The sequence below is a fragment of the Trachypithecus francoisi genome, unplaced genomic scaffold (genome assembly GCF_009764315.1).
Source record: "Trachypithecus francoisi isolate TF-2019V2 unplaced genomic scaffold, Tfra_2.0 Lachesis_group12, whole genome shotgun sequence".
In the NCBI taxonomy this organism is placed as follows: Eukaryota; Metazoa; Chordata; class Mammalia; order Primates; family Cercopithecidae; genus Trachypithecus; species Trachypithecus francoisi.
Genome location: NW_022681457.1, coordinates 11,831,017 through 11,857,534, shown reverse-complemented (window position 1 = coordinate 11,857,534; position 26,518 = coordinate 11,831,017). Strand labels below are relative to the sequence as shown.

The 26,518-nt window shown below is 42.0% G+C and overlaps 1 protein-coding gene across 2 annotated transcripts in view; it reads left to right on the top strand.

The window, feature by feature from the left end:
- ZNF667 (zinc finger protein 667) overlaps positions 1–25,663 on the top strand; it is a 38,359-nt gene extending 12,696 nt beyond the window's left edge. For both annotated transcript variants that reach the window (XM_033224565.1, XM_033224563.1), the window contains exons 2-5: positions 3,112–3,203; positions 4,716–4,842; positions 7,897–7,989; positions 22,227–25,663. In XM_033224565.1, coding sequence (XP_033080456.1) covers positions 3,171–3,203; positions 4,716–4,842; positions 7,897–7,989; positions 22,227–23,806 — 1,833 coding nt within the window. In that variant the 5' untranslated portion in view covers positions 3,112–3,170 and the 3' untranslated portion in view covers positions 23,807–25,663. The remainder of the gene's footprint in view (positions 1–3,111; positions 3,204–4,715; positions 4,843–7,896; positions 7,990–22,226) is intronic.
- The last annotated feature ends 855 nt before the right edge of the window (positions 25,664–26,518 follow it).

Genomic DNA, 26,518 nt, shown 5'->3' with positions numbered 1-26,518 from the left:
TCTGAGATGGGGTTTCAGCACACTGAGGACTTGGTTGAGTTAGTCAACAAGTGTTTACTGAGCACCTGCTCTGTGCTAGGTCGGTTCTCAGCCCTAGGAGGAGAGCAGCGAACAAAACAAAGTCTCCGCTTTCCAGCCCAGATCACTGTGTGTGTGTAGGGAGGCAGGAGGTACTGCCCACATAAACACCCACATAAACAAGCTGTTTTCGGAAAGTGGTAAGTGCTGTGTGGAAAATGGGGCAATACAGTACTACAGCATGGGGCAACACTGCCTTGCAGAAACATAATGTGAGGCATATAATTTTACATTTTCCAGTAGCTACATTGGAAAGAGTAAAAAGCAACACATTTATCTTTAGAGTTAATTGTGTTTTGTTTTGCTTTGTTTTTGAGACAGGGTCTCACTCTGCTACCCAGGTTGGACTGCAGTGGCATGATCTTAGCCCACTGCAACCTCTGCCTCCCAGGCTCAAGCAATCCTCCTATCTCAGCCTCCCAAGTCGCTAGGACTGCAGGCACACACCACCACACTCAGCTCATTTTTTAATGTTTTATGGAGACAGGGTCTCACTACATTGCCCAGGTTGCTCTCAAACTCCTAGGCTCAGGCGATCCTCCTGCGTCAGTCTCAGAGTATTGGGATTACAGGCATGAGCCACTGTGCCTGGTCTATTAGTTAATTTTAATAAGATATTTAACTGACTATCCAAAATATTAACATTTCAACATGTAGCCCATATAAACAATTATCAGTGAAATAGTTATTTTTTCATACTAATAGTTTACATATTTTTCATACTAAGTCTTTGAAATCTGATACAAGTTTTATACACACAGTCCATCTAGACGCTTAATTTTTTTTTAATTTTATTTATTTATTTATTTTTTGAGATGGAGTCTGGCTCTGCCGCCCAGGCTGGAGTGCAGTGGCCAGCTCTCAGCTCACTGCAAGCTCCGCCTCCCGGGTTCACGCCATTCTCCTTAGACCCTTAATTTTTAATGGAGATACCTGATCTATGCTTAATTTCATAAAATTAAGAAAAGTAGACTTTACTTTGGAAATGATCTGTGCTTAATTTCATAAAACCTTTGGAAAAGTACAGTCACATACCCAAGTTGTTCCGGACATGCCTTAAAGTTTTACAGTAACCAAATGGAGTATCAGTTTTTAATTTTAAATTGACAGTAAATGACTTTTAATAATTTTAGCAATAATTTTTAAATTATTTTATTACTGTTTTCATAGTGAATTGATTGGAATGAAAATGAGTTCCAGGCTGGGCACAGTTGCTCATGCCTATAATCCCAGCACTTTGGAAGGCCTAGGCAGGCTGATTACTTGAGCCCAGGAGTTGGAGACCAGCCTAGGCAACATAGCAAAACTCTGTCTCTGAAAAATACAAAAATTAGCTGGATGTGGTGGTGGGTGCCTGTGGTCCCATCTACTTGAAGGCTGAGGTGGGAGGATCGCTTGAACCCAGGAGGTTGAGGCTGCAGTGAGTCGAGATCACACCACTGCACTCCCGCCTGGGCAACAGAGCAAGACCCTGTCTCAAAAAAAAAGAGAGAGAAAAGGAAAAAAAGAAAATGAGTTCCTGAGTTGTATTAGTCTTATTTCCTGTGCTCTGTTTTCACATGTGGCTAGTGGCAGTCACATTGGACAGCATAGGTAGAGACTGACACAGGGCAGAGATTCTTTGAGATGGGTGGATAGAGGGGCCCCCTCGAGGAGGTGATCTGACCACATCTTCCCTCCTCCACTCCACCCACCCTAGGCATGCCACCAACATTTTCCTTGGATTTCTGCAAAGCTACCTAGTGAGTCCCCTCCTCACTCCTGCTCCCTCTCCTAACACACAGTTTACCCACCATATAGACATGCCCCAGGTTTTTGTTCCATGTTGTCTGATGGTGTCACTCCCCTGCTCAGCTCTCCCTCCTCCCCCAGTGATGTCACACTTGGGATCAAATCCATCTGTTCAGCACCCGCTTCATGATCCAGCCTCTCCTGCCTTAGCCCACCCTCCCCCCTGCACTCACTCTGCCTCAGTACACTGACCTTGCTGTCCTCACACCAAGCCTGTGCCCACCCAGGATACTGGCACCTGCTGTGTCTCTACCTAGAGTGCTCTTCCCCTAGTACCCACATGGCTCACACTCTCATATTTGGACCTCAGCTCAATGTGACCTCAGAGACACCTTCCCTGACCATTCCACAACTCTAACCCCTGCCCTGGCCTGTTGATTCTTCATAGCAAATGACCATGACTATCATTGTTTTTTCTTTTTCATTTTTTTTGAGATGGAGTGTCGCTCTGTCACCCAGGCTGGAGTGCAGTGGCGTGATCTTGGCTCACTGCAAGCTCCACCTCCCGGGTTCACGCCATTCTCCTGCCTCAGCCTCCCGAGTAGCGGGGAGTACAGGTGCCCACCACCTCGCCCGGCTAATTTTTATTATTTTTAGTAGAGACGGGGTTTCACCGTGTTCGCCAGGATGGTCTCGATCTCCTGACCTCATGATCCACCTGCCTCGGCCTCCCAAGATTACAGGCCTGAGCGCCCGGCCTGTCATTGTTCTTTATATGGACTTGCTTTCCCTACTGGAATGTAAGGTGCTTGGGAGCCAGCACTCTTCCACTGTAACTCACTGCTCTCTCCCCGCTACCTGGGACAGCTGGACACCTAGTAGGTGCTCAGTAAATACTTGTCAGATGGATGGCCAGAGGTCTGTACAGTCCTTATTTGCCTCCTGTTCAAGAACCTGCTGCAATCTTAGGCCCAAAAAGTGTTGGCCGTGCCCTTCCCTGACCGTGAGAGGGTGAGGGGGGACAGAAATGTACCAGGTGTTCTTTTTTTTTTTTTTTTTTTTTTTTTTTGAGACGGAGTCTCGCTCTGCCGCCCAGGCTGGAGTGCAGTGGCCGGGTCTCAGCTCACTGCAAGCTCCGCCTCCTGGGTTTACGCCATTCTCCTGCCTCAGCCTCCCGTACCAGGTGTTCTGACATCTGTGTGTGTGTCTGGGTGTGTGTGTGCGCCTCCAGGTTAGGGGCCTGTGCACTCTGGCACTGCCCAAAAGACCCAGTTGGCCTCATGACCTGTCTTCTCCCCACAGCCCTGCTTTACCAGCTCTCTGCCCCTCTCTGAGTGTGGACCCTAAAGGGGGAGGAAGGGATGCCAGCTGCACGGGGGAAATCCAAATCCAAGGTAAGTGGCAATTCCTGTTTCTTCAGGAACATCCCATCGTGTCTTGAGAGATGTGGACCATTTGCTTTCCTTCCATGGAGACTTGTTGCCTGTTGGAGATCCATCCAACACCTAGCACTTGGTTTTCTTCCATTGCCATGGGGATGAGAGCCTGAGAAGGGCCCCGCAGCCAGGAAACTGCCCAGCGGGCCTCCCTCCCTTCCCCAGTGTGCACATGGCCACTTGCCTGTTGGTTCAGCATTTCTAGGGGCTTTGCTAGTGCCGGGAGAAATGTCGTCCTCTCTGGAGGAAAATGAGAGCCACTGTGATTTCTCCGCATGGAGATAAATGCCCAGATGGGGCCTGCAGTAGCAGAAGGGATTTGACATATGCTCTGGAGTTCGTTTTGTTGTGTGGTTTTGTTTCTCCTTGTAAAACCCATATTTGCATGTAGGAAATCTCTCCAGCTAAGGTCCCAAGCCTCAGAGGCACCACATAGCCCTGCTGTTCCATTGAGTGCATTGGCGCAGGCACTGAGGTGGTATGGGCAGCCTCCTGTGGTCAGCATGCTCCACCACCGTCAATCATCAAGTGGTTTTTACAACAGGCATCTCAAATGCAGTTTCCCATAACAAGCGTGTTTGCTTTCAGTTACGTGTATTAGTTCCCCCTTGCTGCCGTAACAGATTAGCTGCAAACTTGGCAGCTCAAAACAACACGTGTTTATTATCATGCAGTTTTGTGATTGGCGTTCAGGCACAACATGGTTTAGCTGGGTCATCTGCTTTGGAGTTCACAGGGCTGAAATCAAGGTGTCAGTCGGCTGTGTTCTCATTTGGGGCTCAGGTCCTCTTCCAAGCTTGCTGGTTATTGGCCAGATTCAGTTCCTTCTCACACTTTCCACCTGACCCTCATTTTTCATCTTCAAGACAGCAAGAACCAGTAACCAACTGGCCAGGTCAAGTCCAAGATAATCCGCCAAGGTCAAGTGGTCAGTAACCTTGATAGTACCCTCGAAGAACCTTTTGTCATGTGTAACATAGTCACAGGTTTTTTGGAGAGCATGTGGTTAGGAGATTAAATCAGGAGCTACACTATCTGGGCTGAACCCTAGCTTCTCCATTAACTAGCTGTGAGACCTGCAGGAAGTTTTCTCCTCTCTCTGGGCCTCCGTTTCCTCATCTGTAACATCCTGTGATTGTGCTGACAGTGCCTCTGCCACTGATTCACATGAGCACTAAGTGAACCAGCACAGTCAGCTGCTTAGAAGAATGCCTTGACTTGGTAAATGCCTGGTCGATCCAGGCTGCCGCGTGTTCTTAATGCAACATAATTTTAATAACAGCTATGTCTTCTATTGTATTTTATTTAATTTATTGAACACACCTGCCCCTTTTGGCCTCAGAACCCTGAATGCTTCCCGAATGATTCTTGGTACCTCGTGTCTCCCATATTTAAGATGTGTGCACCGTTTCCTCCAGCCACGTGGAAGCACAAGTCCATGGTGAATAGACATCTGATTTTTCATTTCAGGCACCTATAACCTTTGGGGACTTAGCCATCTACTTCTCCCAGGAGGAGTGGGAATGGCTGAGCCCCATTCAGAAGGATTTGTATGAAGATGTCATGTTGGAGAATTACCGGAACCTGGTCTCGCTTGGTAAGGCTCTTCTTCCCCAACAATCCAGAACCAGCCTACTGAGGGACATGCATCACTCTGGGTCTGGTCCGGAAAATGGAAACCACTGCAATTTCTTTTTTTAAAGAGCTTTATTGAGATATAATTCACATACTATACAATTCACCCATAAAAAGTGCACAATTAAATGGTTTTTATAATAGTGTATTCAGACCGGGCGCGGTGGCTCAAGCCTGTAATCCCAGCACTTTGGGAGGCTGAGATGGGCGGATCATGAGGTCAGGAGATCGAGACCATCCTGGCTAACACGGTGAAACCCTGTCTCTACTAAAAAATACAAAAAACTAGCCGGGCGAGGTGGCGGGCGCCTGTAGTCCCAGCTACTCGGGAGGCTGAGGCAGGAGAATGGCATGAACCCGGGAGGCGGAGCTTGCAGTGAGCTGAGATCCGGCCACTGCACTCCAGCCTGGGCGGCAGAGCAAGACTCCATCTCAAAAAAATAAAATAAAATAAATAATAGTGTATTCAGAGTTATGCATCCATCACCACAATCAAGTATATTTTCATTATTCCCACCCCAAAACCCAGTACCCGTAAGCAGTCACTCTTCATCTCCCCCAACCACTCATACCCCTCAGATTGGGCAACTACTAGTCCATTTTCCATCTCTATGGATATGCCTGTTCTGGTCCTTTCATACATATGAAATCATAAATACGTGGCTTCTTTCATTTACGATTTTTTGAGGTTCATCATGTTGTAGCATGTGCCAATACCTCATTTCTTTTCATTGCCAAATAATATGTATTGTATGGATAGACCACATTTGTTTATCCAGTCATCAGTTAATTGACGGGCATTTGGCTTGTTTCCACTCTCGTTATTTTGATTTGCTGCTATGAACATATACAAGTTTTTTCTGTGGATGTATGGTTTCATTTCTCTGAGGTATATACCTGGGGGTAGAATTGCTGGGTCATATGGAAACTCTGTAGGTAACTTTTGAGTTCTTTTGATAAGACTTTTTTTTTTTTTTTTTTTGGAGACAGAGTGTTGCTCTATCTCCATCTCCAGGCTGGAGTGCAGTGGCGCGATCTCGGCTCACTGCAACCTCCACCTCCCAGGTTCAAGCGATTCCCCTGCCTCAGCCTCCCAGTTAGCTGGGATTACAGGCGCGCTCCACCACAGCTGGCTAATTTTTTGTATTTTAGTAGAGACGGGGTTTCACCATGTTGGCCAGGATGGTTTCCATTTCCTAACCTCATGATCTGCCCACCTCGGCCTCCCAAAGTACTGGGATTACAGGTGTGAGCCACCGTGCCTGGCCCTCTTTTGATAGAATTTAAGGAATTGATTTTTTTTTTTTTTTTTTGAGACGGAGTCTCGCTCTGTCGCCCGGGCTGGAGTGCAGTGGCCGGATCTCAGCTCACTGCAAGCTCTGCCTCCCGGGTTCACGCCATTCTCCTGCCTCAGCCTCCTGAGTAGCTGGGACTACAGGTGCCCACCACTGCGCCCGGCTAGTTTTTTGTATTTTTTAGTAGAGACGGGGTTTCACCGTGTTAGCCAGGATGGTCTCGATCTCCTGACCTTGTGATCCGCCCGTCTCGGCCTCCCAAAGTGCTGGGATTACAGGCTTGAGCCACCGCGCCTGGCTAAGGAATTGATTTAAGAGGTGTTGTTGAACGGTGAATTGTGGACATTGATGTAACTGCAGGATGCTGCCACCATCCCTGGGGTTGGAGGGACAAAGGGAAGAGTTTAGGGTTTTTAGGGCTTCAAGGAAGGTCTCCTCGGATCTGGGACTCAGACTTCTGAAGGAGGGGGCAGCGTGCCGCCTGATTTGTTTATACTTCTGAGGGGCCAGATGAAACTGGTTCTGGGAATACAGAACTAAAAAAAACCCAAACATTGAAACCAGCAAAGCCCGTTACTGGTGGATGTTGACAGGAAGCAGCTGGTGAAGCAGAAGTGAAGACAGCAAAGCCCCAGCCCTAGCACACAAAACAGACAATAGAAGGATGGGGGTCTGGAGCAGAAAGACAGTAAGTTCATAACCAGCCTCAGGAGCTTCTGACCCAATTCTCAGGAAAATAGTTTGCCTTGTAGAATTAAAGTTTGACAACTCTACTGGCTATAATTTAGATTTCTGCCTCCACGTGTGAGATTTAAACAACCAAACTCAACACCGCACACTCCTAACACCAGATGTTTGGGGATTTTCCCACACACACCAAACAGTTCTCCAGCAGACTCCAGCGGGGTGTCCTCCAATTCAATTGTGACAGTGTCTACCTGGAGATAGTGTCAGATCCCACAGGGTAAGGGCCCAGTCCCACAAGACTGTCCCCTACTTCAGAGGCCTTCTGACTGACCAGCTCTAAATTCGGGGATTCCAATGACCCTCTCCTCAAGTTCAGTCATTTGCTAGAGTAGCTTTCAGAACTCAGGGAGGCGCTTTACTTATACTTACCAGTTTAGTGTAAAAGATTTTACAGAGGATGCAGTTGAACAGCCAGATGCAAGAGATGCAGAGGACAGGTTATGGGGGAGGGGCACAGAGCATGCACCCTCTACTGCACCAACTTCCACATGGTCAACAACCCTGAGGCTCTCCAAACCCAGTCCACTGGGGGCTTTTAAGGAGGCTTCAGGTAGGCAAGGTTGATTAAATCATTGGCCATTAGTGATTGGCTCAACCTCCAGCCTCTGACCCCTCCCCAGAGGTCAGGAGGTGGGACTGAAAGTTCCAACCCTCTAATCACATGGTTGGCAACTGGCCCCCATCTGAAGGCTGTCCAGGAGCCCCCAGCCACAGTCTTCTCATTAACATACAAAAGGCACATAAGCAGGAGATTCCAAGGGTTTAAGGAGCTGTGTGCCAGGAAACGGGTGAAAAGCAAATACATATTTCTTATTAGAAACCACAGTATCACATTCCCCGTTCTCCAGCTGCCCTTCACATCCTGCGTGCTCCCTTCATGTTACTACACCTGCATTCCTGTTGATGCAGAGCGTGGCTCTGACTTCTGTGGTGCCCACATTTATGATCATTTCCCATGTTTTTCCCATGTACAGGTCTTTCCTTTCGGAGACCAAATGTGATCACCTTATTGGAGAAAGGGAAAGCACCCTGGATGGTAGAGCCAGTAAGAAGACGCCGGGCTCCTGGTGAGTGACAGAGAACATATGTCTCAGTCTACTGGGGCTGCTGTAACAGAATGCCGTACACTAGGTGACTTACAAACAACAGAAATCTACTTCTCACAGTTCTGGAGGCTGAGAAGTCCAAGATCAATGCCTGAGCAGATTTGGTGTCTGGTGAGGACCACTTCCTGGTTCATAGGTGGCACCTTCTTGCTGTGTCTGCACATGGAGGAAGGAGTAAGGGAGCTCTCTGGGAGAGAGATTATAGGTGATTTTAGATGATATTAATCTCATTCATGAGGGTTCCACCTTCGTGATTTAAACACCTCCCAAAGGCCCTACCTCCTAATACCATTACCTTAGATAGTAAGATTTCAACATAGGCATTTGGGGAGACACCAAACGTCTCCCCATAGATAGACGTTCAATCTATCGCAGTGTAGAAGCAGGTATTCTGCATAAGAGCTCATGTGATTGTGAGGGGGCAGTCTCTTTAAGAGATTATTTGTGTGCCTCTCCCACTGAAAGACCCCAGGCCTGTGCAGATAATTCAAGTCTCTTCAGTATGAGTCCTGGAGGAAGAAGAGGCAACATTTAATAAGCCCTTACTAGGTGTCAGTCACTCTTCTAAGTTCAGGGTCTTCCTCCCAGTAAGTAGCCCCATAAGGTGGGTGCTGTTATTACCCCGACTTTATAGATAAGCAAACTGAGGCCCAGAGAGGTGTGTTGACTTGCCCAAGGTCACCCAGCTAGGAAGGAGCAGCAGAGGAGGGTTTGAGGCCCAGCCTCTGCCTGTTTCCAGAAGCTCAGCTCTCCACACCCTAATGCCTACCTGTCCCCCTGCATCTCTGCTTCCGTTTTCCCCTTCAGAGAAGGTATGCACTGCCCTCTCTGATAATACTTATGATAACATTCAAATCCGCATGATTTTTGTGATTCCTTTAAAAATATTTTTTAACTCTTTTCTCCAAGTGTTCTTTTCAGCCACTTTTCAAGGATTCATTTACAAATGGGTTCCTCTTTGATTGGCCAAGTTGTATATTTTGTATGTTTGTTTCTTTAAGTAGCATTCATTGATTTTCTGCGTAGATGGGATGCATCATCTAGGGGCTAGGGATCAACATTTTGGTGTAGGCTGGGAGAAAACTGTACCACCTCGAGTGTCTGGCTTTGGTGACCTCCAGGTTCTGAGGGTGTGTAATGAGAAGCCAGATGGAAGCGCAGTGCAAAAAAAAAGACACATATGCATTAGTTTACATCTTCATTACAACATGAAGAAATATCCTTTATTAAAATACTGTTTTTAAGTTTAGAAGAAACTTAGTCATATAACAAAATTTAGAAAAAGGAAAAGATAAAAACAATTACATAGCGTTATCACTGATTACTTGTTTATTTTATGAAATTGGATTTCGCCGGGCGCGGTGGCTCAAGCCTGTAATCCCAGCACTTTGGGAGGCCGAGACGGGCGGATCACGAGGTCAGGAGATCGAGACCATCCTGGCTAACACGGTGAAACCCCGTCTCTACTAAAAAAAAATACAAAAAATTAGCCGGGCGAGATGGCGGGCGCCTGTAGTCCCAGCTACTCGGGAGGCTGAGGCGAGAGAATGGCGTAAACCCGGGAGGCGGAGCTTGCAGTGAGCTGAGATCCGGCCACTGCACTCCAGCCTGGGCGACAGAGCGAGACTCCGTCTCAAAAAAAAAAAAAGAAATTGGATTTCATGGTTATTATAAGGTTTATGTATTTCTGCCTTTTTCACAGTTTGTTTTAGTAGGAATGTTCTGTTACTAGTCTCTCACGTCCTATCTTCCATTTAGATTCTAATTTATTATTATTAACATCAGCGTATCTGCATTAAGTGCTTTTACCTGTTTTCTGTAGTATTGAGTCACAGAGGGGGAGCTCCAGATACTTCTGAATTACTTTGCAGAAGACTTATCAGATCACCAGCCCCCAATAAAAAACCCTAGGCACTAGTCTTTATCTAGCAGACAACATTTCTCACAATTGCCAGGTTTCACAATTGTGAAATTTCACAAACTGTGGGTGTGTTGTCGCAATTTGTTGCAGGAGGAATGAAGTGCAGCCTGTGTGACTGCACAGGGACACAGCTCCTAAAAGCTGTGACCAGTTTCCTCTGGACTCTGCCCCATTTCCCTTTGCACACTTTGCTTTGAATCCTTTTGCTGTAATAAATCACCATGACTACAACTTAAAAAGGAGAATTATCAAATCAGCACCATCAATAGCAGTGGGGTTTGATTTTCATACTCACTAGTATTGGATATTGCCATTAAAATGTTTCTCTTCATTTAGTAAAATAAATTAATAGCAGTCAGCATTTATTGAGAACTTACTTTGTACAGATTCTATGCTAAAGCCTGTAAGTTCAGCATCTCATTTAATCCTCACAACACTCGTAGAAACCTCTGTCATTCCCAAGTGACAAGGTGAGGGTTTGAGTCTTAGAAACGTTCTTGCCCAGGATCTCCTGTCCGGGAGATGCAGTAGCAAGGTTTGAAGCCTTGGCCGTTCCCCTTTTTCAATTTTTTTCTCTTTAATTTTTACAGTATATAGAAGGTGTATATATTAATATTTACAGGGTACGTAGGATATTTCAATACAGGCATATAATGTGTAAGAACCACATCAGGGTATATGAGGTATCTGTCACCTCAAGCTTTTATTATTGTGTTACAAACATTCATATTATACTCCCTCAGTTATTCTAAAATGCACAACAAAGTATTGCTGACTGTATTCGCCCTGTTGTGCTATCAAATAGTAGATTGTATTTATTGCATCTGACTTTATTTTTGTACCTACTAACCGTCCCCTTTTCTCTGCCTACCCTTCCCAGCCTCTGGTAACCATCCTTCTACTCTCTTATATCCATGAGTTCAATTGTTTTCATTTTTAGCTCCCATAAATGAGTGAGAACATGTGAAGGTTGTCTGTGTCTGGCTTATTTCCCTTAAAATAATGTCTTCCAGTTCCATCCATGTTGTTGCAGATTACAGGATCTCATCCTTTTTTATGAATAAATACTACTCCATGACTGTTGATGGTCATGTGGCTGTTGTGAGTAGTGCTGTGATAAACATGGAAATGCAGATATCTTTTTTATATAATAATTTATTTTGGGGGGGAGGGTTATATACCAAGCAGTAGGATTGCTGAATCATGTATTAGTTCTATTTTTAGTGTTTGGAGGAACCTCCCCATACTGTTCTCAGTAGTGGCTGTACTAATTTACATTCCCACAGTGTACGAGGGTTCCCCTTTCTCCGTATCCTCACCAGCATTTGTTTTGCCTGCTTTGGGATAAAAGTCATTTTAACTAGGGTGAGATGATACCATGTAGTTTTGATTTGCATTTTTCTGATTATCAGTGATGTTGAGCACTTTCTCATATGCCCGTTTGCCATGTGTATGTATGTCTTCTTTTGAGAAATGTCTATCAGATCTTTTACCTATTTTTAATTGGATTATTGCTTTTTTTCTATAGAGTTGTTTGAGCTCCTTGCGTATTCTATGGTTATCAATCCCTTGTCAGATGGGTAGTTTATATTTTCCCCCATTCTGTAGATTATCTCTTCACTTTGTTGATTGTTTCCTTTGCTGTGCCCAAGCTTTTTAACTTGATACGATTCTGTTAGTCCATTTTTAGTTTCATTGCCTGTGTTTGTGGGGTATTACTCAAGAAATCTTTGCCCAGACTAATGTCCTGGAGACTTTTGCCAGTGTTTTGTTTTAGTAGTTTGATTGTTTTAAGTCTTAGATTTGTCTTTAATCCATTTTGATTTGATTTTTGCATATGGCAAGAGATAGGGGTCTAGTGTCTTTTGCATGTGGATATTCAGTTTTTCCAGCACTATTTATTGAAGAGACTGTCCCTTCCCCAATATATATTTGTAACATCTTTGTTGAAAATGAATTCACTGTAGATATATAGATTTACTTCTGGGTTCTCTATTCCGTTCCATTGGTCTGTGTGTCTGTTTTTATCTCAGTACCATGCTGTTTTGGTTACTATAGCTCTGTAGTATAATTTGAACTTAGGCAATATGATTCCTACAGTTTTATTCTTTGTGCTCAGGATGGCTTTGGCTATTCTGGGTCTTTTGTGGTTCCATATAAATTTTAGGATTATTTTTTCTATTTCTGTGAGGAATGTCTCTGGTATTTTGATAGGGATTGCATTGAATCCATAGATTAATTTGGGTAGTGTGGGCATTTTACTAATAATTATTCTTTACTAATAATTAATTATTCTTAAATCCATGAGCATGGACTATCTTTTCATATTTTGGTGTCCTCATCAATTTCTTGCATCAGGGTTTTGTAGTTTTCATTGTAGAGTTCTTTCACTGCTTTTGTTAAGTTTATTCCTAGGCATTTGATTTTATTTGTAGCTATTGTAAATGGGATTACTTGATTTCTTTTTCCGATTGTTCACTGTTGGCATATAGAAATGCTGCTGGATTTTTATATGTTGATTTTGTATCCTGCAACTTTACTAAATTTATCAGTTGTAATAGTTTCTAGGGTGGATTTTTTATGATTTTCCAACCAAAAGATCATATCATATGCAAAGAAGAATAATTTGATGTCTTCCTTTCCAACTTGGATGCCTTTTATTTCTTTCTCTTCTCTAAGTGCTCTAGCTAGGACTTCCAGTGTTATGTTGAATGTAGAATAATAGCTGTGAAAGTGGGCATTCTTTTTATGTTCCTGATCTTAGAGGAAAGGCTTTCAGGGTTTTTTCCCATTCAGTATGATACTAGCCATGGGTCTGTCTATACAGCTTTTATTGTGTTGAGGAATGTTCCTTTATACCCAGTTTTTTGAGGGATCATGTCATGAAGGGATGTTAAATTTTATCAAATGCTTTTCAACATCAACTGAAGTGATCGTATGTTTTTTGTCCTTCATTCTGTTTATATATATCATTGATTTGCATATGTCAAAGCATCTGTGCATTCCTGGGATGAATCGCTCTTGTTCGTGATGAATGATCTCTTTAATGTGTTGAATTCAGTTTGCTAGTATTTTGTTGAGGATTCTTGAGTTAATATTAATGAAAGATATTGGTCTATAGCTCTTTTTTTGGTGTGTCCTTGGTTTTGGTATTAGGGTAATACTGGCCTTGTAGAATGAGTTTGGAAGTATTCTCTCCTCCTCTATTTTTTGGAATGGTTTGAGTAGGATTGGTATTAGGTTTTTTGTTTGTTTGTTTGTTTAAGTATTTGGTGAAACTCAGCAGTGAAGCTATCAGGTCCTGGGCTTTTCTTTGCTGGGAAACTTTTTTACAGCTTCAATCTCATTGTTTGTTATTGCTCTGTTCAGGTTTTGGATGTCTTCATGATTCAGTCTTGGTAGGTTGTATGTGTCTAGGAATTTATCTGTTTATTCTAGGTTTTCTAATATATTGGCCTAGGTTGCTCCTAGTAGTCTCTAATGATCCTTTGAGTATCAGCTGTAATCATTCCTTTTGCATCTCTGGTCTTATGTCTTTTTTTCTTAATCTGATTAAAACTTTGTCAATTCTGTTTATCTTTTTGAAGAAATTTCATTTTGTTGATCTTTTGTGGGTTTTGTTGTTGTTGTTGTTGTTGTTGTTTTGAGACAGAGTCTCACTCTGTCACCCAGGCTGGAGTGCAGTGGCACGATCTCGGCTCACTGCAACCTCCACCACCTGGGTTCATGCAGTTCTCCTGCCTCAGCCTGCCAAGTAGCTGGGATTACAGGCGTCTGCCACCACGCCCAGCTAATTTTTGTATTTTTAGTAGAGACGGGGTTTCACCATGTTGGTCAGGCTGGTCTTGAACTCCTGACCTCAGGTGATCTGCCCACCTTGGCCTTCTAAAGTGCTGGGATTACAGGTGTGAGCAACCATGCCCGGCCTCTTTTGTGGTTTTTTAAATTTCATTTCTGCTCTGATCCTTACTATTTCTTTTTTTCTGCTAACTTGCGATTTGGTTTGCTCTTGCGTTTCTAGTTCATTAAGATGCATCATTAGGTTATCTGAAGTTTTTCTACATTTTTGGTGTATGTGTTTATTGTTACAAATTCTCTTCATACTGCTTTTACTGTACCCTATAGGTTACAGCATGTTTTCGTATGTTGTGTTTTCATTATCATTTGTTTCAGGGAATTTTTAAATTTTAATTAAGACATTTCTTGAGGCCGGGGGTGGTGGCTCATGCCTATAATCCCAGCACTTTGGGTGGCAGAGGTGGGCAGATCACCCAAGGTTGGGAGTTCGAGACCAGCCTGGCCACCATGGTGAAACGCTTTGTCTGCTAAAAATACAAAAAAGCTATCTGGGCATGGTGGTGGATGCCTGTAATCCCAGCTACTCAGGAGGCTGAGGCAGGAGAATTGCTTGAACCTGGGAGGTGGAGGTTGCAGTAAGCCGAGATCGTGCCATTGCACTCTAGCCTGGGCAAGAACAGCGAAACTCCGTCTCAAAAAAAAAAAGAAATTTCTTCATTGATCCACTGGTCATTCAGTATTATATTTTTAAATTTCAATGTGTTTGTAACTTTCCAAAGTTCTTCTCATTATTGATTTCTAGTTTTGTTCCATTGTGATCAGAGAAGATACTTGATATGATTTCAATTTGAAAGACTGTTTTTTTTTTTTTTTTGAGACAGGGTCTTGCTCTGTCACCCAGGCTGAAGTACAGTGGTGTGATCACGACTTATTGCAGCCTCAACCTTCTAGGCTCAAGCAATACTCCCATCTTGACCTACTGAGTAGCTGGGACTACAGGCATGTGCCACCACGCCTGGCTAATTTTTGTATTTTTTTTAAAGATGGGATTTCATCATGGTGCCCAGGCATTGAGCTCAAGCAATCCACCTGCCTCAGCCTCCCAAACTGCTGGGATTACAGGTGTGAGCCAGTGCACCCAGCTTTTTTTTGGATTTTTAAGACTTGTCTTGTGTCCTAATATTTCATGGTCTATACTTGAGAATGATCCATGTGCTGAGGAGAATGTGTAACCTGTAGTCATTGGATGAAATTGTCTAAATATCTACTAGGTCCATTAGGTCCGATGTTTCTTTGTTGATTTTCTGTCTGGATGATTTGTGCAATGCTGAAAATGAAGTGGTTAAGTCTCCAACAATTATTGTATTGTGGTCTGTCTTTCTCTTTAGCTCTGAATATGTTTGCTTTATATATCTGGGTGCTCCATTATTGGGTGTGTATATATTTACAATTGTTATATCCTTTTGCTGAATTGATCCTTTTAGCATTATTTATATGACTTTCTTTGTATCTTTCCATACTTTTTGTCTTAAGCTCTATTTTATCTAAGTATAGCTGCTCCTGATCTTTTTTGGTTTTCATTTGCATGGGATATTTTTTTCCCTCCCTTTATTTTTAGTCTATGTGTGCCTTTATAGGGAAAGCATGTTTCTTGTGGGGAACAGTTCATTGGGTCTTTTTAAGAATTCATCCAGCCACTCTGTAGCTTTTGATTGGAGATTTAGTCCATGTACATTTAATAATTTGTTTTGGTTGTTTTGTGGCCCTTTCTTTTTCCTTCGTCTTCCTTTTTGTGAAAGTGATTTCCTCTGATGGTATGTTTTAATTTCTTGAATTATATTTTTTTGTGTATCTCTTAATGTATTTTTTTATTTGATGTCACCATGAGGCTTGTAAATAACATCTTATAACCCATTAATTTAAACTGATGACAGTTTGTGCAAAAACAAACCAACAAACAAGCAAAGAGAAACTAATAAAAACTATACTTTAAATTCATCTCCCCTGCTTTTTAACTTTTTGTTGTTTATATTTTAATACTGTGTGTGTCTTAAGTTGTAGTTGCCATTTTTGATCAGTCCATCTTTTAGTCTTCCTACTTAAGATATGAGTAGTTTACACATCACAATTACAGTATTATAATATTTTATATTTATCTGTGCACTTACTATTGCTAGTGAGGGTTGTATGTTCAGATGGTTTTTTATTGGCCATTAACATCCTTTTCTTTCAGATTGAGGAACTCCCTGTAGGATTTCTTGTAGGATAGGTCTGGTGTTGACAAAATCTCTCAGTTTTTGTTTGTCTAGGGAAGTCTTTATTTCTCCTTCATGTTTGAAGGGCATTTTCACTGGATGTACTATTCCAGGATAAAGGTTTTGTTTCCTTTAGCACTTTAAATATATCATAATTCTTTCTCCTGGCCCATAAGGTTTCCATTGAGCAATCTGCTGCCAGATGTATTAGAGTTCCTTTATATGTTATTTGTTTATTTTCTCTTGTGGTTTTTAGGATCATGTCTTTATCCCTGACATTTGGGAGTTTATTAAGTTGTCTTAGCCTTCTCTGGATCTCCTTGTACTTGAATTTTGACATCTTTCTCCCGGTTTGGAATCTCTGTTACTATCTCTGAATACACTTTCTACCTCAGTCTCTCTACCTTCTCTTTAAAGCCACTAACTCTTAGATATGCCCTTTCGAGACTCTTTACTAGATCCTGTAGGCATGCTTTAGTATTCTTCTTCCCTTTGACTCCTCCAACTATATTTTCAAATAGCCTGTCTTCAGTCTCACTTATTATTTCTTCTGCTTGATCAATTCTGCTGTTGAGAGACTCTGATGCATTCTTTGTCAGTTGAATTTTTCAGCTGCAGAATTTCTGCTTGATTCTTTTTAATTATTTAAATGTCTTTTTAAAATTTATCTGATAGGATTCTGAATTCCTGCTCTGTGTTATCTTGGATTTTGTTGAGCTTCCTCAAAATAGTTTTTTGTTTGTTTGTTTGTTTGTTTGTTTTTTTGAGACAGAGTTTCCCTCTGTCCCCAAGGCTGGACTACAATGATGGCATGATCTCGGCTCACTGCAACCTCCGCCTCCTGGGTTCAAGTGATTCTCGTGCCTCAGCCTCCCAAGCAGCTGGGATTATAGGTGTGTCCCACTCTGCCCAGCTAATTTTTTTTATTTTTATTTTTAGTAGAGACAGGGTTTCACCATGTTGGTCAGGCTGGTCTTGAACTCCTGAACTCAGGTGATCCACCTGCCTCGGTCTTCCAAAGTGCTGGGATTACAGGCATGCTCCACCACACCTGGCCAAGATAGCTATTTTGAATTTTCTGACTGAACGGTCACATTATCTCTGTCACTCCAGAACTGGTCACTGTTGCCTTATTTAGTTCATTCAGTGAGGTCATGTTTTCCTGGATGGTCTTGATGCTTATGGATGTTTGTCAGTACCTGGTCATTGATGAGTTAGGTATTTATTCTTATCTTTGTAGTCTGGGCTTGTTTGTACTGGTCCTTCCAGAGAAGACTTGCCATGTATTCAAAGGGGCTAGGATGTGTCTTTGTTCACTGCAGCCATGTTTGCATTAGGGATCACCCCATGGCCAGGAACTCTGTGACTCTTGTAGACTCACAGAGGTACTGCCTTGGTGGTTTTTGGTAAGATCCAGGAGAATTCCCTAGATTACCAAGAAGTTATTCTTTTCCCTTACTTTCCCTGAATGAATGGAGTCTCTCTCTCTGTGCTGAGCTGCCTAGAGTTGGGGAAGGGGTGATAGAAACACTCCCATGGCCACCACCACTGGACTGTGCTGGGTCTGACCTGAAGTCAACATAGTACTCATTCTTGCCCAAGGCCTGTGGCTACCACTGCCTGGCTACCACAGATGTTTATTTGAAGCCCAAGAGGTCTTCAATCATCAGGTGGTACATTCTTCCAGGCCTGTTTTTCCCTTCAGGGCAGCGAATTCCCGTCTGGCCCAGGGTAGGTCTAGAAATTTTGTCCAGGAGCTATGACCTAGAATGAGGCCTTCAAGACACTGCTTGGTACTTTATTTTACTGTGGTTGAGCTGATATCCAAGTTGCAAGACAATGTCCTCTTTACTCTTCCCTCTCCTGCTGGAGCTGCCAACTGTGCTGCCTGGAGTTGGGAGAGAGTTGATACAAACAGTCTCTGGCCACTCCAGCTGGTGTGTCACTGGGTAGCATGTACCCTAAGTCCACTGGTTCTGAGCCAAGCACAGCACTAGGACGTGTCCAGGAATTGCAGTCCTTGTGACCTAGACTGCCTTTCAGATTTACTTAGGACACCAGAGTGTTTTAGTCTGTAGTGGGGGTACTTGCTGGAACTCAAGTTTCCACCACTGTGGTGGACAATTCTCAGGCTGGAGTTGATTTAAATGCTTCCTCTGGGGTGCTGGCCAAATTCTGCCCCACGTTGTTTTCTGCTGTGACAGGGCAGCACGGAGTTCCAATGCAGAGTCCCACCATCACTCCATTCTTCCTCCTCCAAACACATAGATTCTCTCTTGTTGCCATGCTGTACTGCCAGGCATTGGGGGAGGGGTGGTGCAGGCAAATGATGACTGTCTTTTCTACCCTCCTCAGTGCCTCTTTCTTTGAATACGATGTTAAAACCTGATACTTTGATTGCTCACCTAATTTTTGGTTCCTATCAAGGTGTTTTCTTATGTGGATAGTTGTTCAATTTGGTGTTACTGCAGAGGGGACAATCGCTGAAGGGCTCTGGCCATCTGGCTCCTCCACTTTCTCCTTTTTTGTTGTTTTGTTTCTTGAGATGGAGTCTTGCTCTGTCGCCTAGGTTGGAGTGCAGTGGCGCGATCTCAGCTCACTGCAACCTCCGCCTCCTGGGTTCATGCAACTCTCCTGCCCCAGCTTCCTGAGTAGCTGGGATGACAGGCACACACCACCACACCCAGCTAATTTTTGTGTTTTTAGTAGAGATGGGGTTTCACCATGTTGGTCAGGCTAGTCTCGAACTCCTAACCTCGTGATCCACCCACCTCTGCCTCCCAAAGTGCTGGGATTAAAAGTGTGAGTCACCACGTTTGTTTGTTTGTTTTAAGGACATAGGGACAGGGTCTTCTGTTACCCAGGCTGGAGTGTAGTGGAGAAGTCATGGCTCACTGCAGCCTTAAACTCCTGGGCTCAAGCAGTCCTCCTGCCTCAGCCTCCGAAGTATCAGTTTGTTTCTTGAGCCCTTATGAATAGACTGGATATCCACGTGGGTTTACCCATACTGGATAGGCCATAAATCTTTCTTGTAGCTTTGCTAGCATTTGTTTTCTGTTTTTAATTATTCCCATGAATTGTTTTTTCATGATCTTTCTAATTTTATCTAACAGTGACTTTGTTTTTTCATTTTCTGCTTGTATAGTAAGCTTTCACATAGAAAATGCATTAACCATATGACATTACATTTTACTTCAAATATTTCCACATGCTTTCCTAAGACTTATTTTATTTACCTCTTATTTTTCTATTTGGTTATATGAAAGTTTTTTTCATTTTTGTGTGATTGGAAGTGTTGGCATTCACAATGTAATTTTTCTTTATTTCCTTAGTTAGAAATTCATCTGGTTTCTAGAATTTGGGGTATATTTCCTATTATTTTAGTTTGTAATGGTTTTGTACTTTATATTGAACTAATTCACCTGGTATTAATTTTGGTGTATGGTGTGGTTTAAGGATTTCCACATTGAAGATGGGAAGATGGGCTGAGAGGATATGTTAGTATTCTACACAAGAAGGAACAAAGGAGGGTACCAAGGAAAAGGAAGGGAAGCTAAGAGTTTTAGGAAAATGTGAGAGGGAGAATAACTGACGTGACTTAATGGGATGTGGGGTGGGAAGAACTACAGGAGGAATCCAGGGTTTCTTGTTTTGCTGATGCTGCTAACTTCACTGTAAACATTTCCATTGTCTTCCTCTGTTAATTCCTTATTTTGTCTGGTGGTGTTCTGGAACTTCTACTATTAATAATTATAATGGTAGCTACTACCAGTGATTAAGCAACTGCAGGTCGACAAAGCTTTCTCTAGAACCCTTGGAGCAATATGTGTTTCACAATTCAGAACTGTGCAGATTTTAGAAAGGAAAACAGGTCATATACTATATGTGGCATAACATACCCAGCAGGGGTTGGAGCAGCACCCCAAAATCAAACACACTGAGATAGCTACGAAAACGACTTCCCAAGAGCAATAAATGGAGGCTATGAACAGCCTTACTGCATTTCAGACGGGGTTTCACTCCAAATGTCCAAACATTCAAAAAGAAAAAGAAAAAAGGAAAGACTTTGGTTCTCAGCTTTTTGAATACTGGAATGGCAGATTAGAGGTCACAGCATGTGCCAGAAATTTTGCACATTATTTCCAATTCTCATGAAAATCTTGTGAGGTAGGTGATTATATCTATATTTTCAAGATAATATGCTTATGGTAATAGAGTTAACAAGTGAGTCACAAGCTTACGTAGTTAAATGAAAAACACCACAGTTAATTCAGTAATGTCTGTGTTTAAAGCACAGCTAGGAAATAGAAATATAATATGAGCCACATTTGTACTGACAAAATCTTTAGTATCCACATTCAAATAAAAATTTAAAAACAGTGATATGGTTTGGATCTGTGTCCCCACCAAATCTCATGTTGAAATTTAATCCCCTGTGTTGGAGGTGGGGTCTGGTGGGAGGTGACTGGATCATGGGGGTGGATTTCTCATGAATGGTTTAGCACCATTCCCTTGGTGATGTCTTAGCAATAGGGAGTGAGTTCTTACAAAATCTGATTGTTGTAATATGTGGCATCACCTCCACACTCTGTCTTTATCCTTGTTTCACCATGTGATGTGCCTTCTCCTACTTGTACTTTCACCATGAGTAAGTGCTCACCGAGGCCTCCCCAGAAGCCAAGGAGGTGCCAGCACCATGCTTGTACAGCCTGCAGAACATGAGCCAATTGAACCTATTTTGTTTATAAATTACCCACTCAAGTATTTATTTATAGCAGTATAAGAACTTCGTAACACAAACAGGTAAAATTAATTTTAGTAATATATTTATTTAACCTAATGTATCCAACATATTATATCATATAACCAGTATTTTCACAATGAGATACTTTACACTTTTTTGTAGTAAATCTTCACAATCTGGCATATGTTTTATACTCATAATATACCTCAAACCCAGCCACATTTCAGTTCCTCAGTAGCTACAGGTGACTAATGGCTACTACATTGGATAGCATAGTTCTAAACCTGTGTTTATCATTCCACATTCACTCAGGTTTATAGTCAGTTTGCCACACAAGTAGTTATTTTATATCATCTTGGACTTTGACACCCTGTGCCAGCCATATTGGTCTATTTTACTAAATAATAGATTCCTTCTTTTAGCCTAATCTCTTACCTGTTTTTCTGAGTTTTTCCTGCTTCTTGTTAAAGTCCTCACCTTTGTAAATATCTACATACAGTCATATGCTGCATAATGATGTTTCAGTCAACAACAGACTACATAAACGGCCACGGTTCTGTAAGATCATAAAACTGTATCTGTACTGTACCTTTTCTACATTTATGTATATTTAGATACACAAATACTTATCATAGTGTTAAAATTGCCTACAGGATTCAATATAGTAACATCACGTACAGGTTTGTAGCCTAGGAACAGGCTATACAATATAACATAGGTATATAGTAGGCTATACTATCTAGGTTTCTGTAAATCTACTGTAAGATGTTTGCACATTGATGAAATTGCCTAACAATGCATGTCTTACAACATATCCCCATTGTTAAGCAACACGTGACTGTACTCAGTTCTAATTGTTACTAGTTCTTTTTCAATTTGATCTTAAGAATACATTTTTTTAAATCTACAACTTTATTAAGGTAAACATCATAAAAGTCACTATATCTAGAATATAGATTATATCATAAAAGTCACTATATCTAGAACATAGAGTATAGATTTTGGATAAACTTACAGAGTGTGTAACCATCAACATAATCAAGTTTTAGAACATTTTTATCACCCCCGTAAGATTCCTCATGCCCATTTACAGTTAATCCTCATTCCTACTTTGAGTTCCAGGCAACCACTTATTTTCTGTTTCTGTAGATTTGCCTTTTCTGGACACATTCTCCAATAAACATATTTATCCAGTGAACAACCTGTGGAGTTCAATGTGCAGTATATAGCATAAAAGTTATCCTATAAATAAAATCTTGACTTACTCATTTTCCAATTACAGACTCTTCTGAATTCTGGTTATTAAGTATCTCTGTAAAGCCTTTAGTATGGTCATCAAAACCATAATGAAACACTAAAAAGTTATTGTTTTGGTAATCAAAATTATTATGATTAATAATGATAATTGCATTTATATTGTAGAATCTTCATTTTTTCAGCACAGGAAAGGAGAAACATTTAATTCATTTATATCTTTCAGACTCAGGTTCTAAGTGTGAGACCAAGAAGTTACCTCCAAATCAATGCAGCAAATCTGGGCAAAGCATCTGCCAGAAACTAGTTTCTGCACAACCAAAAGCTCCTACACGAAAGAGTGGCTGCAACAAAAATTCAGTCCTAATAAAGGCTAAGAAAGGGCATTCCGGGAAGAAACCTTTAAAATGTAATGACTGTGGTAAAACCTTTAGTCGAAGCTTCTCTCTTAAACTTCATCAGAACATTCATACTGGAGAGAAGCCTTTTGAATGCAGTAATTGTAGAAAAGCTTTCAGACAGATCTCATCCCTCGTACTTCATCAGAGAATTCACAGTGGAAAGAAAAGCCATGAATGTGATAAATGTGGGGAAAGCTTCACTCAAAGAACAACCCTTATTCTACATAGGAGAATTCATGATGGAAAGGAAATTCTTGACTGTGAGAAGGCCTTGAGTCAATGTCAGTCTTTCAATATACATCAAAAAATTCACGTTGTTGGGAATGTCTGCCGGTGCAAAAAGTGCGGGAAAGCCTTCAGTCAGATATCGTCCCTTTTACTTCATAAAAGAATTCACAATGGAAAGAAAACACATAAATATAATAAATGTGGGACAGGCTTCAAAAAGAAATTAGCCCTTGTTATACATAAAAGAATTCATGCTGGAGAGAAAATCCCTGAAAATGTGAAGGCCTTAAGTCAGAGTCTACAGCAAAGAAATCACCATTTAGAGAATCCTTATAAATGCAGAAAATGTGGGAAATTGTTTAATAGGATTTCACCCCTGATGCTTCACCAGAGAATTCACACTTCAGAGAAACCATACAAATGTGATAAATGTGACAAGCTCTTCAGGCGGCTTTCAACCCTTATTCTGCATCTAAGAATTCATAATGGAGAAAATCTATACAGATGCAATAAATGTGAGAAGGTCTGCAATCGGCATTCATCCCTTATTCAACATCAGAAAGTTCATACAAAGAAAAAGAAACTATTTGAGTGTAAGGAATGTGGGAAGATGTTTTCTGGAACTGCAAACCTTAAAATACATCAGAACATTCATTCTGAAGAGAAACCTTTCAAATGCAATAAATGTAGTAAAGTTTTCGGCCGCCAGTCATTTCTTATTGAACATCAAAGAATTCATACTGGAGAAAAACCCTACCAGTGCGAGGAATGTGGAAAAGCCTTCAGCCACCGAATCTCTCTCACACGACATAAGAGAATTCATACTGAAGACAGACCCTACGAATGTGATCAGTGTGGGAAGGCCTTCAGCCAGAGTGCACACCTTGCCCAACATGAAAGAATTCACACTGGAGAGAAGCCATATACATGCAAAACATGTGGTAAGGCCTTTAGTCAGCGCACATCTCTTATTCTACATGAAAGAAGTCATACTGGAGAGAAACCCTATGAATGTAATGAATGTGGGAAGGCCTTTAGCAGTGGCTCCGACCTTATTCGACATCAGAGAAGTCATTCTTCAGAGAAACCCTATGAATGTAGTAAATGTGGGAAGGCATATAGTCGGAGCTCATCCCTGATTCGACATCAGAATACACATTCTGAAGAAAAAGTCTAAGGTTGTTTTAAATCTATAAAATCAATGAATGAGGCTATCAGAGATACGGCAAATATGTATTTGTCTGTAATGTAAATTTTGTGTATATGGGACCATATGATGATATGTCCCACTTTGAAAGCCAAAGAGCAAAAGTCATTGGTGATTTTGACCTCAGGATTTGAAATTAACTGAAGGAAACTCAGAAGTTTGGTCAGCCATTGGAAATGAAGATCATTTTTTATTTGATAAGAATGACTGGCTGGGCACGGTGGCTCACACCTGTAACCCCAGCACTTTGGGAGGCTGAGACAGGCGGATCATGAGGTCAAGAGTTTGAGACCAATCTGGCCAACATAGTGAAACCCCATCTCTACTGAAAAATACAAAATTAGGTGGGCGTGGTGGTGCACACCTGTAATCTCAGCTACTGGAGAGGCTGAGGCAGGAGAATCACTTGAACCCAGTAGGTGGAGGTTGCAGTGAGCAGAGATTGCGCCACTGCACTCCAGACTGGGTAACACAGCAAGACTCTGTGTCAAAAAAAAAAAAAAAAAAAAGACTGATATTTTACTTCCAGCATAGTTTTAAAGATAATTCATTGGTCACATACAACAAAGTATAATTCCGAAGTCTGTTATGGGGCTCTGAGCCTGGTTTAAGGTCACAGAAGAAAGAATTTGAGTCTGTTTCTCAGATCTAGAACTATCAAATATCAGGAACTGCTTGGCAAAACAGGGTGCCACTTTCAACCGACAAACTTGTGGGTGAGAATAAAGAAAAGTGAGTCTTTAGGTAGATAAAGGCATCATTCACTCATAATGGTGTGTAACAGTAGAAACCTTATTGTACCATCTCCATGGATATGAGAATATATGATCTTCATGGTGTAAACATCTAACATGGCTGAGACAAGCTATCAGTAAAAGAACCAAGATACAGTGAAGAATGAGGATTTCAGAGCCAGGAGAAATCAGTATTGTTTTATTTGGAAATAAATCATCTATATTTATATGAATAAACATTGGTATTTTCATGTAACAATACTGATATGCAATAAGTGGTGAAATGAGAGTTGTTATGGACTGAATGTTTGTGTTCCCCCCCCAAAAAAATTCATTATGTTAAAATCCTCACCATCAATGTGATGTTACTTGGAAATGAGGCATTTGGGAGGCAATTAGAATTAGATGAGGTCATGAGGGTGGAGCCCTCATGATGAGATTAGTGCCTTTATAAGAAGAGACATTGGGCTGGGCGCAGTGGCTCATGCCTGTAATCCCAGCACTTTGGGAGGCCAAGGCGGGCGGATCACGAGGTCAGGATTTCAAGACCAGCCTGGCCAATATGGTGAAATCCCGTCTCTATTAAAAATACAAAAATTAGCCGGGCATGGTGGCACGTGCCTATAGTCCCAGCTACTCGGGAGGCAGAGGGAGAAGAATCGCTTGAACCCAGGAGGCAGAAGTTGCAGTGAGCCAAGATCATGCCACTGCACTCCAGCCTGGGTGACAGAGCGAGACTATGTCTCAAAAACAAACAAAAAAAGACATCAGAAAGCCTGCTTCCTCTCTGCACCATGTGAGGATGCAGCAAGAAGCCAGCTGTCTACAAAACAGGAAGAGAGCCCTAACCAGAACCTAACCATGCTGGCCACCTGTTCTCAGACTTTCAGGCTTCAGAACTGTGAGAAGTAAATTGTTGTTTAAGCCACTCAGTCAATGATGTTTTGTAATGGCAGCCCAAACTAATATATGGAGTGGAAACCCTAGATTTATATACTGGGTTATTTTCCTGTCAGCAGTTCAACATGTGTAGTAACTTTCAGTCTCTGCTGTTTGTGCCAAATATATAAGAAATAAAATCAGAGAACTTTTTAAAACTTGTTCTTTCATATTTGTAAAGCAAGTATAAAAATCCACCCCTTGGAGCAAATGGGTGAGCAAACAGCACAGAGGTTAGTCATGCAGAGGCATGTCCTTTTTCCCCCCACTTTTGTACACACACCCTCTAGCTTCTTAATTCCTCTGCCAATCTGCCATACAAATACATGTCAGTCCCAAATGAATTGTGACACACCTGAAGACTGGGGAGAAGCAAGAGGATGCCCTGCCCACAGTAACCTAATTTCCTCAGGCTTATCTCATTGCCTATTGCATTTCTTGTTCCTCTTGGGGATTTCAAGGGAGCATTAGAATGGCAATACATGATAAAGTTAACTTGGAAATACTTGTGAGAATTGCATATCTAGGCCGGGCGCGGTGGCTCAAGCCTGTAATCCCAGCACTTTGGGAGGCCGAGACGGGCGGATCACGAGGTCAGGAGATCGAGACCATCCTGGCTAATACGGTGAAACCCTGTCTCTACTTAAAAATACAAAAAACTAGCCGGGCGACGAGGCTGGGCGCCTGTAGTCCCAGCTACTCGGGAGGCTGAGGCAGGAGAATGGCGTAAACCCGGGAGGCAGAGCTTGCATTGAGCTGAGATCCGGCCACTGCACTCCAGCCTGGGTGGCAGAGCGAGACTCCGTCTCAAAAAAAAAAAAAAGAGAATTGCATATCTTCACTGCTTTATTTCTGGCCTACTCAAAAATCCTCATTTCATCTCGTTTTGTCTATTCTCTCCTTTTCTTAAACTCTTACAGGCATTAGTGAAAGTGCCATAAAGGTAAAATAACTGGGTTTATGTGTCCTCCCAAATGGTTGGAACTCAGTTATATCCTAATAGGCTGAA